Source organism: Electrophorus electricus, chromosome 10 (assembly GCF_013358815.1).
Source record: "Electrophorus electricus isolate fEleEle1 chromosome 10, fEleEle1.pri, whole genome shotgun sequence".
NCBI classification, from domain to species: domain Eukaryota; kingdom Metazoa; phylum Chordata; class Actinopteri; order Gymnotiformes; family Gymnotidae; genus Electrophorus; species Electrophorus electricus.
Window position 1 is genome coordinate 2740001 of NC_049544.1, and position 13500 is coordinate 2753500.

General features: G+C 43.3%; 1 protein-coding gene across 6 annotated transcripts in view; it reads right to left on the reverse strand.

The window, feature by feature from the left end:
• cicb (capicua transcriptional repressor b) overlaps positions 1-13236 on the reverse strand; it is a 43520-nt gene extending 30284 nt beyond the window's left edge. For all 6 annotated transcript variants that reach the window (XM_027019479.2, XM_027019483.2, XM_027019482.2 and 3 more), the window contains exons 1-2: positions 13041-13236; positions 1557-5519 (exon numbers count right to left, since the gene is read on the reverse strand). In XM_027019479.2, the coding sequence (XP_026875280.2) occupies positions 1557-5382 (3826 nt within the window). In that variant the 5' untranslated portion in view covers positions 5383-5519; positions 13041-13236. The remainder of the gene's footprint in view (positions 1-1556; positions 5520-13040) is intronic.
• Between the last annotated feature and the right edge of the window lie 264 nt (positions 13237-13500).

Here is a 13500-nt window from a genome sequence, read left to right on the forward strand (position 1 = left end):
CACAAACTGATACCTGACCTTTAAAGATACAGTTTTAAATATTTTTGTATTAATCACAACTATGTAAGAAATTTAAAAAAGGGCTTGAAATGATAACAGTGGCTGTGAAGATGCGTCGCACTGCAAATGAAAAAAGGGCTGCAATTACACAAAGCACATTAATCAAAATGAAAACACGTGCGCTACATTTCCGAAACGCGGTGCAAATCTTTTAAAAAACGCATGCAACTTCATAAATGCTGCAAATCCAGCCAGAACATACAGAAGAGGTTCTGGAGAACAAGCAGGGGGATGGACTCGTATGAGACCAGCGGTAACGGAATAGCTGATGAAAAAAGTAATATATTTGCGATTGCCACTGATTGATCATTGGTTAAGCTGATACAGAATGAACAACTAACCTACTCATGCTCCACATTCTTGTGTATTTACTGTTTCTAGGTTATACAGAATGCAGCCTTAAAGAACAGTAATAAAAATCCAATTTAACACAACCCATTTAACACAGTTTATTTGGCTGGCTAGCTATATCCAGAGTGTGTTACTAATTTACAGGCTAGGTTTTTGATCAAGTTTGATAGTTTAGCTGGTCTGCTACAATGACCAGCTGGTCAATTGTCTTATTCTTACCCTCTTATTTGAAGTGTGATGTTTTTATATGCATACAAAATATGAATTGAAATCAATAACACTCTAAATGTAGGATTTTCTTTTTGTATTAGACAGTGTCCCATTAGAATAAAATCGATTGTAATAGAGTTACACTCTGAATGTAGCTAGTTATTTACTTGCAAGGTCAGGTTTATATTTGTATTAAACGGGATTTTGTTTTATCAGCTGTCTTTAAGGCTGTTCTTTACAACCTAGCAGTAGCAGCAAACACAAGAATGCAAACCATGAATATGTCATTTTGTTCATTCTGTACCATATTACCAATGACAAAACTGTGGGAATCGCAAATATAAACTTCTCTTCACTAGCTGTTTTGTTGTCTGTCTCACAAACACACATGCACACGCATACGCACGCACGCACGCACGCACGCACACACACACACACACACACACACACACACAGGTTCTGAAGTTGTATGTGTTCTGAATTTGCATCACGTTTCCAAACAGTAGTGCATGTGTTTGAATAAAGTGTTTTATGAATTTGTATCGCGTTCATGAATTTGCAACACGTTTCTGAAATGTAATGCATGGTAACTTGCATAGGTTTCACCGGCCACTGTATTAAATGGCTTAAAAGGCTAATGTTTTGAATAATTAGCTAGTGGTTGTTCTTGAACTTGGTGAAACAGGCCAGCTGTGGATAAATAATTGATAATTGAGTATTATTCTTGCTGTGTGGACACCTGATAACACTTTGGATGTGGTGCCAATCATGTAAAAACATAAAAGCTATACCAGGGTTATACAATATTTACTATAAATATAACTGAGAATATTATCTTCACTGAATACCAACTACTAAATCATGCTTTAACTACAAGGTAAAAGACTGGGGACATGAAAACTTTGAGCTGTAAAGTTTACTACTCAAATTCTTACCAGTTCCTGGTCGTCCCATGATGATGCCTTTACATGGCACAGGGTGCAGGCTCTCTGCTGGAAGTATAAGTGGTAACAACGCTGTGGGGGCAGGGTGACATGGAACTGGCTGCTGCAAAGTTGTTATTCTTCCCTTATCCTGCCCACCTCCACCTGAACCAAAGGAAGCAGACTCAGGGGCAGAGCTGGGTACTGATATACAGGCCAAGGTTGGGCTGGATTGGGTGGTGAGGCCTGCAGAGTTAGGGCTCGGAAGGGAAGAGATGGAAGATACCAGAACCAGAGTTGATGAAGGGCTGTGCAGTAAGACAGCCCCATTGGTGGAGGCAGCTGCATTAATTGGAACAGGCACCTGTAATCCTGTCAGAGCACCAGACTGGCTGCCATCTTTGGAGATGGTCCCCTCCTCATGTATAACTCTAGCTAGTGGACGTTCTGTAAATTTTGCTAGCGAAACCTCGGGATTTCGAACAATTAAAGGAGAGTCACACAATGATTGTTGAGAGACTGCCCGTGGTGTACCTGACTCTAAGTTTAAAGGAGATGGAGGTGGGGAAGAAGCTGTGGATGATGGAGGCCTTTGGCAGTTAAGCAATGTGGTCATCTGAGAAGAAAGGGCTTGAAATGAGGTGCCTACAGAGGAATGGCCTCTGTTCTGCTCCAGGTCATGTTTGGTGCAGTCTTGTATCACTTGAGGTGGGACTGGTGGGACATCTGATTTCCGTTTGTTGGGGCTTACAGGTATAGTGAAGGTGAGATTGGTCTGGAGTGATGGTACAATGCCCGGAACTAGTCTCTCCCGCTCCTTCTCTGTCACTGAGGTGCAAAGTTTGGAGGTGCTGGTGCTTGTGCCACTGGTATGTCGGTGGCGTCGAGGGGGCAGGACTGTCAAAGTTGTAATAGGACTGAAATTGGCAGGACGGAAACCAAAGAGCGGAGAAGGGGTTGGAGAGGGGGCAGGGGAGAAGGGTGACAGGTTTGAGATAGGTGAAAATGAGGGCGTCCCTGACCTTGAGCTCCCCAAAGACACAAGCATAGTAGCAGCCTCACATTCATCAAAGTCAAAGCCAGAAAATTCCTGCGGCAGCAGTGATGGAAGAACAAGACGTGGTCGAGAGTCAGTTCCCCGACTGCTGGTCTCACTGCTGTCCCGCGATGTCTCCTCCCAGTCAAACTCGCTGCTGGCTCGACCTCGCAAGTCCGAAGGGGTTGCAGTCCCTGAGCTGCTACCTCCTCCTCCGGCTCTATGCTCCCTCTCTCCGCCAGCTCCCTCCAACTCTTTCGTGCGCATGGAAAGGTGTCGGGAGCAGTAGCCTCTACGCTGAGACTCCTTCATGCAGCCATCCTTTGAACACAAGCGGCGCCACTGCTTCCCGTTGAATTTCTTTCGAATGCCATTGGGTGTACAGACCACATCTCCCTTTTTATACTTCTGCTGAGCAGCAGAAAGTGGAGTCCGTGATCGTGAGGAGGAGGCTGGAGAGGAAGATGAACTTCCAGGAATGGGAGTAGATGCCTGTGAGGGAGTAGGGGTCTTGTCCAGTGGGGTAAGAGAACCTCGTGAGCTGGGTGAGGGAGGCACTGTTGAAGGGTGAGTGTGCAAGACAACTCCATCGGAACATATGAAAGCTGGTGATGGAGGTGGCTGAGGGCTACCTGAGGGTGGACCAGTCAAGTGGGTACCCAGAGATGTGCCAGAGATACCTCGCACCACGGAGACAGTGCCTGAGTACCCAGGAGGCTTAGACAGGATCTGTCTGTGTTGGTTGACTCCAGCTGCTTTGGTTGCCCCAGAAACTAAAGACCCTTCAACATCGTGGAGAGGTGCCAGGTTAAGCCGCAGAACCTCCAAGTCGACCTCTGGAGTCTGCAGTTGTTTTCTCTCTCTCTCTCTTTCTCTTGGTCTTTCTCTGTTTGTTTCCCCAGGTCCCTGGCTCTCTCTTCCACTGACTATACTTAATACACTGTTTGCCATCCTAAGTGCAGGTGAAGATGTACGTGAAGTGGATGGGGCGCTCTCGTATTGCTGACTCCCAACATCTGAGCTTGAGAACTCAGTATTCGTCCGAGGTGGCCTTGGACCTCCAAAAGCCATTCCCCTGCTAAGCTGGCATATTTCTCTCTCCACCTCCATCTCCTCCCTCCTTTCTCTTTCTTCTCTCCCTCTTTCTTGTCCCCCCTCTTGCACATCTCCCTCCCAAGGTGGGACAAGAAGACGCAGGTTCTGTCGTGAGACCCACACAGCCTGAACGCCAGTTCTCGTCTCCCTTTCATCTCTGTTGGTTCCTGCCACCTTGTCATTCTGCTCTTCCTGCAGTAGCACTCTGTAGGGGCAAGCAACAGCATGACTGGCCTCCACCTGAGTTACCACTCCTTCCCTGTACCACACCTCCCCCTTATCCTCTCCATAAGGCACACAAACGCGCGTCCCAACCTCCACAGGGTCACTGCCTGGTGGAGGGGCATCTAAGATGAGGTCAATGGTTTGGTGTGGGTGGCTTACTAATGTATGAAACGGGAACAAAAGCTGGGCCTCCTCCCCATTCATCTGCAGCCCCACATTCAGCTGCTCTTTAGTAGCGCCTCGCACCACGCCACAGACGAACACACACTCCTTGACCGGTTCTCCTCCCTCTGCCCTTTCTTTTGTTCGGCGATGACGCGCTAGCACTCGCTGATTCTTAAGTCCCTTAGCCAGTGCTTCAGCTATTCCTGAAAAGCCGTCTTGCTCAAGCTGATGGTTGCCAGAGGTGAAGTGGGGAGACTTGGAAGAAGCCTTTGTCAGTGGACATCTTGGCATACATGAGGGAATCCCTATATTTGGGTGCACATTGGAGCGCTCCAGTATCTCAACATCCGGTGAGTGTTCACTGGCTGTATCTGTGGATGATGAACGAACCGAGTTTGGGGCACCTTCTCCATATGTATCCGTTACCACTTGTGCAATCACCCTGCCACCTTCCGATAACACATCATCTTTGACAAGCTCTCCCCTAGCTCTGCAATTAGGTTTTGAGGATTCTGTGCTCTGCTCACTGTTTGCTAATCCTTTGCTATTCACGTTAGCAGACAAAGCAACACTATCTCCTTTATTGATAACAGGACTACTGACTGTGGGGTGGATGATGGTAGAAATAGGGTGACAAAGCGTAGTGAGGTGGCTGTTATTTGCAGGTGAAGGCACAGGGGATGGACTAATAGGGGAGGTGCTAACAGCTCCATGTTCATACATGTACTTTTTCTTGGGCACTCTGGCTTTGAAGGTAGCTGTTTTTCGACTGGAAAGTGTGGAGGGACTGTGGTTGGTAATGACTGAGTTGCTTTTGTTTGAGTTGTTGACCGCCATGTTTGTATTGCTAGCTGCACTGATCGTGTGAGGGTTGCTAGCTGCATTGATCGTGTGAGGGTTGCTAGCTGCATTGATCGTGTGAGGGTTGCCAGCTGTATTGATCGTGTGAGGGTTGCTAGATGTATTGATCATGTGAGAGTTGCTAGTTGCACTCATGTTATGCATGGAAACGTTATGCATGTTTGAGCTAGTGTTTTTAGGGCTAGTCATTTTATTGACCCTAACTACAACCCTCTCAGCATGGTCCACCTCCACAGACAGTCCTTTAATCTGCTCCTTCAGCCCCTCGTTTGGAGGGGTACTCCTATTGGACGTTTTCCCTTCAGTGGTATCCACCTTGGATGGAGCATGTTTGCGGGATGACACCGTAGCTGGTGTGACCTGGGACAGTCTGACATCTTTGTCTCCTCGCTTTCTCCCACCTTTTGCCCGTGTGGACAAAGGGGAGCGTCCTCTCTGTTTCTTGGGAGGTCTCATGTTTTATTTTATTCGCCTTGTTCAGATTCTTGCTTTACCTTCTTTCTGATGTGGGCAGTTCCTTCACACGTCTTTCCTTCTTATTCTTAGGTAGCCTCATTCAGGGTTGTTTTCTTGATGTTTCTAATTATGACACACTGTAAAGAGAAGAAGAAAATGTATCTGAGTATATATATATATATATATATATATACACACATATACATGTAAGAAAAGTCGACAGAGGATCATTTACATTCAGCCACAGTTCAATAATGGATGTTCATTTGGCTTAAAGGGCCTGGATTCCACTAGTTCACAATGTGTGGACCAACACAGTGATAGAGACTAGAAACAGACTAAAAACAATTCGATTCTTTTAGCTTGCTTTAGGTCAGAAGGTCTTATAATAGTTTTAACTCCTGTCATAAGTCTCACTTCAGTCTCAGACTCACTAAGGTTACTTATAACTGTATAATTTTATAACAGTAAAGCTGTAAATCCAGATGATTTTTCATGCTTGTCACATTTGATTAGGGGTGGATGCCCAACAACTTTGCAGAAATGTTAGGAATATTTCATCTTAGCTACCAAGGTGCTGCAAACAATGCAATGATCAACACATAATATCCTGTACTGTCCTGTACATCCTGTACTGTCATGCAGACCACAGTCCACCACAAGCAAATGATCAAACCAAACTTTAAACGCAATTCCCCCATACAAAAATAACTCTTTACTATAACAGTTGTTGACAGAAGATGAGGTCAAATCAGCTGCACCAGCTTCTTTGCAACTGCCATCTTTGCTATATTGCTGTAGGTCATCGTTTAACTGCTAAGTGTTAAATGCAGATACCTGCAGTTAAATGTTTGTGCCTCGCTGAATAACCGCCTACCACTGAAGCATACTATAGTCAACTCCAGAGCATGAAGACATATAAAAAAGTGTTTGACCAGTAATAGCATGTGTTTTCTATTAATTTCTGATCATTATTATTCATTGTATGTCACAACATTTGCAGGCATTAAATCAGGCCATCACGATAAGCAGTCACAAGTAAGTTCACTATAGAGATTGTTTTACGTATTCATAAGAATGATTCTATTTAGTATTAGACAACTGTATTTTTAAACTAGGAATATTGTTATATATTCAGGTTTTGATCCATTCGGTTTTGTTGGATTCGGCCTGCTGGACTTTTCAGGGAATTCTCGGTCATCGGAAAACACTCTTTGACAGCATAAAATCTTTGAAAATCTGTGAGCTCTCTGTAAGGTCAACACCATGTTAGGAAGGTCATGAACTGCAATAGGACAATAGGATCATTTATTTTACAATGTACAAAATTCTTAGCAATATTAAATCATTATATCAATATTAAAAAAAATGAAGACGATTCCAGGGAATATTTGGCCATGGGGTTGTTCATATTTAACAGAATATACAAGCGATTAATTTTTTAAAATTATAATTAACCTTTAACTAATAACTAATTTTGCAGAAGTATAAAATTGACCTGGAGCTTATAAAACCACACTCAAGCTGCCTGCCTTTCCCAGTTACTACACAGTATTTAACTTGATTTTATGATTTTGTGTCAGAAATTACAGGCAGATTAAAAAGAAATACATACGTACATAATTCTACATTCCATGTATTGCACAGATGGAAATTCCCACATATTAATTCTCTCTTACTCTCTTGTTCTCTCTCTCTCTCTCTCTCCCTCTCTCTCTCTCTCTCTCTCTCTCGCTCGCTCATTCTCTCTCTCTCTCTCTCTTTCTGTCACACACGCACACGCACACGCACACGCACACACACACACACACACACACACACACACACACACACACACACACACACACACTTATCGGCAAAACATAGTTGGCATGCAGTCTCCCAAAAACTGTGAACAATGGAAAGCTTTGAAAGTACTCCCATTTACTAGAATAGCAGCCCAGGAACACGCACGTATGCTTGTATAGATATACCCACAAACTTTCCTGTCTGAGCTACTTGTGAAATGAGAATTTGGAAATTCTTATTCACTCATTTTGAGACAGAAACTGCACTTGTTCTCATAGCTTAATCACTGCTTATGTGTGACTGAATGTATCTTCTTCACACACACTTGCAGTTTCGAATATCACGTCATGACTAGTGCATAATTCTACGATAACTGATCACAATTTCGGATTTATGGGTCTTTATGTAACAAAATGCACCTTATTTGCATACCACCACAGCTCAGTTTATATGTTTGCAGTTTCAGAATATGTATGGTGTTAGAGTTAAAATTAGACTTCTTTGTCCCAGTAGTTAAAACTCCACTGAGACTTAACCTGCTGTTTACTACACAAACACAAGTCAAAAACGCAAAACTCACACGTCCGTCAGAGGAGAATAAACAACGATAACGGTCTTAGCTCTCTGTTTTACACAGATGTAGCATATCTCTCTGGTATGCACATTCTGTCCCAGCTCTCACTGTAGCTGTCCAGTGCTTAAGCCTTAAGCATGAAGACACGGATAGCACATGTATGTTGTGTATGTATACTGAAGACATGGATAACACACGTATGTTGTGTATGTATACTGAAGACACAGATAGCACATGTATGTTGTGTATGTATACTGAAGACACGGATAACACATGTATGTTGTGTATGTATACTGAAGACACGGATAACACATGTATGTTGTGTATGTATACTGAAGACACGGATAACACATGTATGTTGTGTATGTATACTGAAGACATGGATAACATGTATGTTGTGTATGTATACTGAAGACACGGATAACACACGTATGTTGTGTATGTATACTGAAGACACGGATAACACATGTATGTTGTGTATGTATACTGAAGACACGGATAACACATGTATGTTGTGTATGTATACTGAAGACATGGATAACATGTATGTTGTGTATGTATATTGAAGACACGGATAACACGTGTGTTATGTATATATTCAGAAGACATGGGTAACACATGTATGTTGTGTATGTATATTGAAGACATGGATAACACATGTATGTTGTGTATGTATATTTAAGACATGGATAACACATGTATGTTGTACTCAGCTGGTTCAAATGAGGTTCGTTCGCACAGACCTCTGCTCCATTAGCAGAAGTGAACTGCAAACTGCAGGATATGACCAGCATAAAATGAAGGCCTGTACTGAGGATCCACTGGAACACACTGCATAATACTAAAAAATCCAAAAACAAGATGTCCAAGAAAGATACGGTACAGCAGATTGTACTTTTTAACTGTAGTTAACACAAGATCCTTTTTTATTTTAAAGCTTTTTAATGGTGTTACAGCTTTAGAGGTTATATATATATATATATAAATTTTGTAATAAATACTAATATTCTGATTTTTAGGTTGTTCATTTAAGGATTTTTTTTTTTTTCAAAAGAGCAAAATTAGAAATTAGAATTGGTTAGAAAAGAGAAAAATTTGAAACAAGCTAACCAGTCACATGTTATTTATTCTTGGAAAGCTCTCTAAACATATCAAATAGTCATGGAACCAACACAAAACATTCACTGTAGTCAACAGTGTCAATTGTCATATTAACACTTTTAAAAATTCTGCATGTCTTTCAGTGCTCTGAGTATACAGTCTCATTCCAGTTATGAAGTCAGCAACATAAAAAAGCATATACTATTATTATATTATTATAATATCTATAATATTCTAGCCATTAAAAAACAACATATAATACATCCACATAATTACAATAGCAAAGAATAACTCTAGTCCTTAGGTGAACAGTTAAAAGCTATAGGCCTGTCTTTAAGACAAATGGAACACAGCCGTTTAGCAGCGGTCAGTTAGCTGTTCTCCAGCCCTTTAACAGTGGTCAGTGAGCTCTTCTCCAGCCTTTTAACAGTGGTCAGTGAGCTGTTCTCCAGCCTTTTATTAGTGGTCAGTGAGCTGTTCTCCAGCCCTGTAATAGTGGTCAGTTAGCTGATCAAAGGCACATTCATGGTTAGGCCTCCTATCATCTCCACACGGCATCTGGGAGTCTAACTGCTGCATGAACTTGCATGACATGTAATCATTTGAATGATAGACTAAGCCCAGTATCTCTTGAGTGTCCGAAGAACAATATAAAATATAAATATAATATTTAAACATAAAGATTATAGAGTATAGATTTAAATTCATAGCATTTTTACCACATAGATTAACATTTGTAACAAATTATTCTTATTGTTTAGGTAAACCATACGGTATATTAGCAAATTCCACTTTGTAATTTCTATTATGAATGTGTAACAATACATATTGTTCTACACATTATGATGATAAAGTGACACAAAGACTGTTTTGTACTAACCAGCTGATGCCAGGTCAGATCTGTCCAGTGATGACTACAACAGGATGCGCTTTTATCAGGAACTTGACAGACAGCACAAGCTGTGTGCTTCATACGCCGAATACCACGCGACTCTAAGCTTATGGAAAACCTACACATATAAAAATCCCTGACCTCAGCCTTATGAGCAAACGATAGTATCAGCACACACACACACACACACACACACACACACACACACACACACTTACAGGCAGTCTTCTGTTACAACCTTTGCGGTGTATTTTCATTGGCTGTAACTAAATAATGCTATACCAACACCTAACTCTTACCCCAGTCTTAACCTCAGTAACCAAAAGGAAATATTAGGACTTTTCTAGTTTCTCAAGAAAAAAGCTACAATCTTTATAAAAAGTCTTTTTCCTCAATAGAACCAGTCAGTTATTCCGTTAATATTAAAATGTTGGGTTTTATATCATAATAGGGATGATTACTCTCCACAAAGAGCTAAATACACATCTCCACAACACACACTCTCACAAACACACACACACACACACACACACACACACACACAGCAGACAGGACAGATCATAGACAAATTATAATGCTAATAATCCATCGCTTTTGTGATCACTGTGTTCAGCATTAAAAGCACTTTAAGTAAAGACTAACCAGACATAAGGTGATTATGGAGAGGTCTAAGCTACACGGAGACTGAAGCTATGGGTTTTCTCTTCTTACCTCCTCACTAACCAAGCTTGCTCACCCCCCCCCCCCCCCCCCCACCGAAAACATTTAAAAAAAAAAACTGTCTATGCTACTTGAAGATTAAAATAACAAGCTTTTTAAACTCCAAGAACCTGCCAGTGGATCAAAACTCATTCCTCAGTCTTGTAACTACGTACTTGCAGTATGAGCTTGTAGTTACTGAATAATTCACAGTAGTTACTCAATAATATGCATAAGGTTAATAACTAAAAAGTTAAAATATGCTGTTTAACAAACTTCCGTATATACTAGTAGCCTGTGTTTATCTGGCATGGGAGGCTTATTCTGACAAAGGCCTAATATTGTAAAACTTTTCATAACTCTTACACAAGGCTAGTGATACTACAGCATGGTGCAGTAATACCCCCCGCCTCTCTCTCTCTCTCTCTCTCTCTCTCTCTCTCTCTCTCTCTCTCACACACACACACACACACACACACACACACTCTGCATTTTTTTTTAAACTATGCAAGCCAGGGCACAGAGCACACATGCTAAGATTTCCTTTAGAGATTGTTCTGACTAAAACATTTCACAAATACTAGAATGGTTCAACCTGACATATGAACATGTTCACAGAACTGTGATACCACCGTGCCAACCAGCCACATCGCCAGCACTCTGAGCCGAAGAATGAGTGTGACAGTGCACTGTCTCAGACACACACACACACACACACGCATGCACACTAGAAACACCGGGATGTTTGAGAAATCATGAACGCTCCACCCTGTGCTCCACAACATCAAAACCTATGTTGGCATATCGGGTAGTTGCGTAGAAAAGGGGCAGAGTGTGTGCGGCGCCCGTGCATTGGCGTCCGGGGGTGGGGCAGGGGCGCAAATCGCAGTGCAGCTGATCGCCGTCGCCGAACCCGTGTTCTAGGGAAGTCAGCAGGACGCAGGTCTGCACCACCGGCGGTGGCACTGCATCAGGGCTGCACAGATGCCCTATGACACCCTTCCACAAATCCCCGTCTCCGGGCCTCTGCTCCCCCACCTGTCCCCATCTGTAGCCCCCCCCATGGTAGACTGAAACCAGGCCACCCGGATGCTGATGTCTCCATGTATGTGCAACAACAATAAAAAAAAAAAACCATGCAGGCAACTCAGGAGTGAGTAAGCACACACTATGGCAGAGGCCAAACATCTGATGTTTTGGGCAAATCGGCTTCCAGACTTCTCAGTGCTCTTTGTACCACCTCTCTGAAGCGGCACAGCCTCTGGAGTGTTTTTTAGCATGCTGCATTTGTGTTTCCTTTTTTAAGCACGCGTCACCCACGGAGGAGTGTGGACAGACACAGAGGCTGTATGGACTGCGTGTGACGTAACTGAGCAGCAGAGCCGCCTGCACTTTCAACGACGTCTCTCCCCACCACCGTGACTCGACAGCGGCTGTCGAAGACGGACACGTATCGGTTTCTAATCCCACAGGGGCAGGAAGGTGCAGAGGGCTAAAGGGACCGGGGGGCCCCCTTCCATTAGTGAAGCTGCACAGAGTGAAAAACTGTACATGGTGATGAAAATAATTGCTCAGTGCCTCTTAATGCAAGCAGAACAAGCCATCATCATGGATAACACTAATAACTGCAGAATGCATGAATTTCAGGGTGCATATTTACATGCACCTGACATGCTGTGAAAGAAAATCTTAAATGCATGCTGACGTCTTCAGAGGGATACTTTTTCTTTTATAGGCCGGGTTAAAAGTGTTTGAAAGACGCTGCTTCACGATCATTTCCGAAGACCTTTGAGGTCATCTGCTATGTACAGATGTTGCCATTGAAAGTAAATGATACTGATGGCAAGACAGTTTTAATCCACAACGGAGGCGTCAGAACGCGCACCGCCGTAGTACTAGTGCCTCACAATGTCACGAGAGCAGTGCTGTGTCTGGGGAAATCCAGGAAGGTTCAGCGTTTTACACGATCGCATCTCCAGCGCAAATACCTTGTAAGAGAATAGGGAACATGTTTAAATACATAACAACCGGCTACTCCCATCGATTTTTTTTAACAACTTGATTTAGTTTGCACAAAACAGTTCCCAGCGGATTTGTACTCGGCACAGCGCGTGCACGTAGTAAAGTTGCAAATGATGTTGCGCACCGATCCGGAATAGGTCATGAGACTGCCGTCGATGACGCTCCGAGCCGGGGGTACCTGCACGTCGGACAGGCGGCGTTCGCTTGCAATTCCGCTGGCGCCATTACGTTTCTGCATAGTAATAGTGCAGACAGCCCCGAGTCGGGGGTGCAATCGCGCAGTGCTTCCAGCTAAGCTTGAGTAGCCAGCGTGCAATAACCACGCTATATGTGTGTGTGCGTGTCACAAGTTGCACAAGACATGCGGGATGGTGAAAAGAAAAAATCCTCAACCTGAAAAACTCGCATTCGGCACTGCCTTTAAACACTGAACAAAGTTTAAAATGCATATCCCCAACCCCCTCCCTTGCTCGTTTTCCTTCCCCGTGGCCTTTGGTGAGGTGTTTTCCTTTCCCCTGACGTGTACACACGCAATCGATATCGATAGTTAGTCGATCAAGTCCTTTAGCAATCACAACTCACCCAAATGCAGAAATAGGTGGCAACCGAAAAATTCGCTGTGCAAATTGCAGCCGGGGGTGTCTTGCGCGATTATTAGTAGCATCCAACGGCCGTCCACAGATCTTGCCTATCGGGGATTCAACTTTGTAGTTCCGCAGTTAAAACATCTCTCTCTAGCCGCAGGAACTCAGACAGGGATTAAAAAAACTATCCGCGTCCCTTTTCCACTACAGTCACAAAATGGTGAATGAACCACTAACAGCTGGCTCGGCCGACCAATCAGAGCTCGCAGACGGATACAGTAGCCTATAGACACACGAGGACGAACTGGAGGGCGGTGCAAGTTGTCAAAGCAGACGTTATTGACATGCGGTATGAGCCAATAGACATCCCAGCCGGCCTTCTCGCAAGTAGTTTACAGTATCCAATCAAAGCCATAGGAACCATAGGAACAGAGAGTGGGCGGGTACTTGGGAGGTGT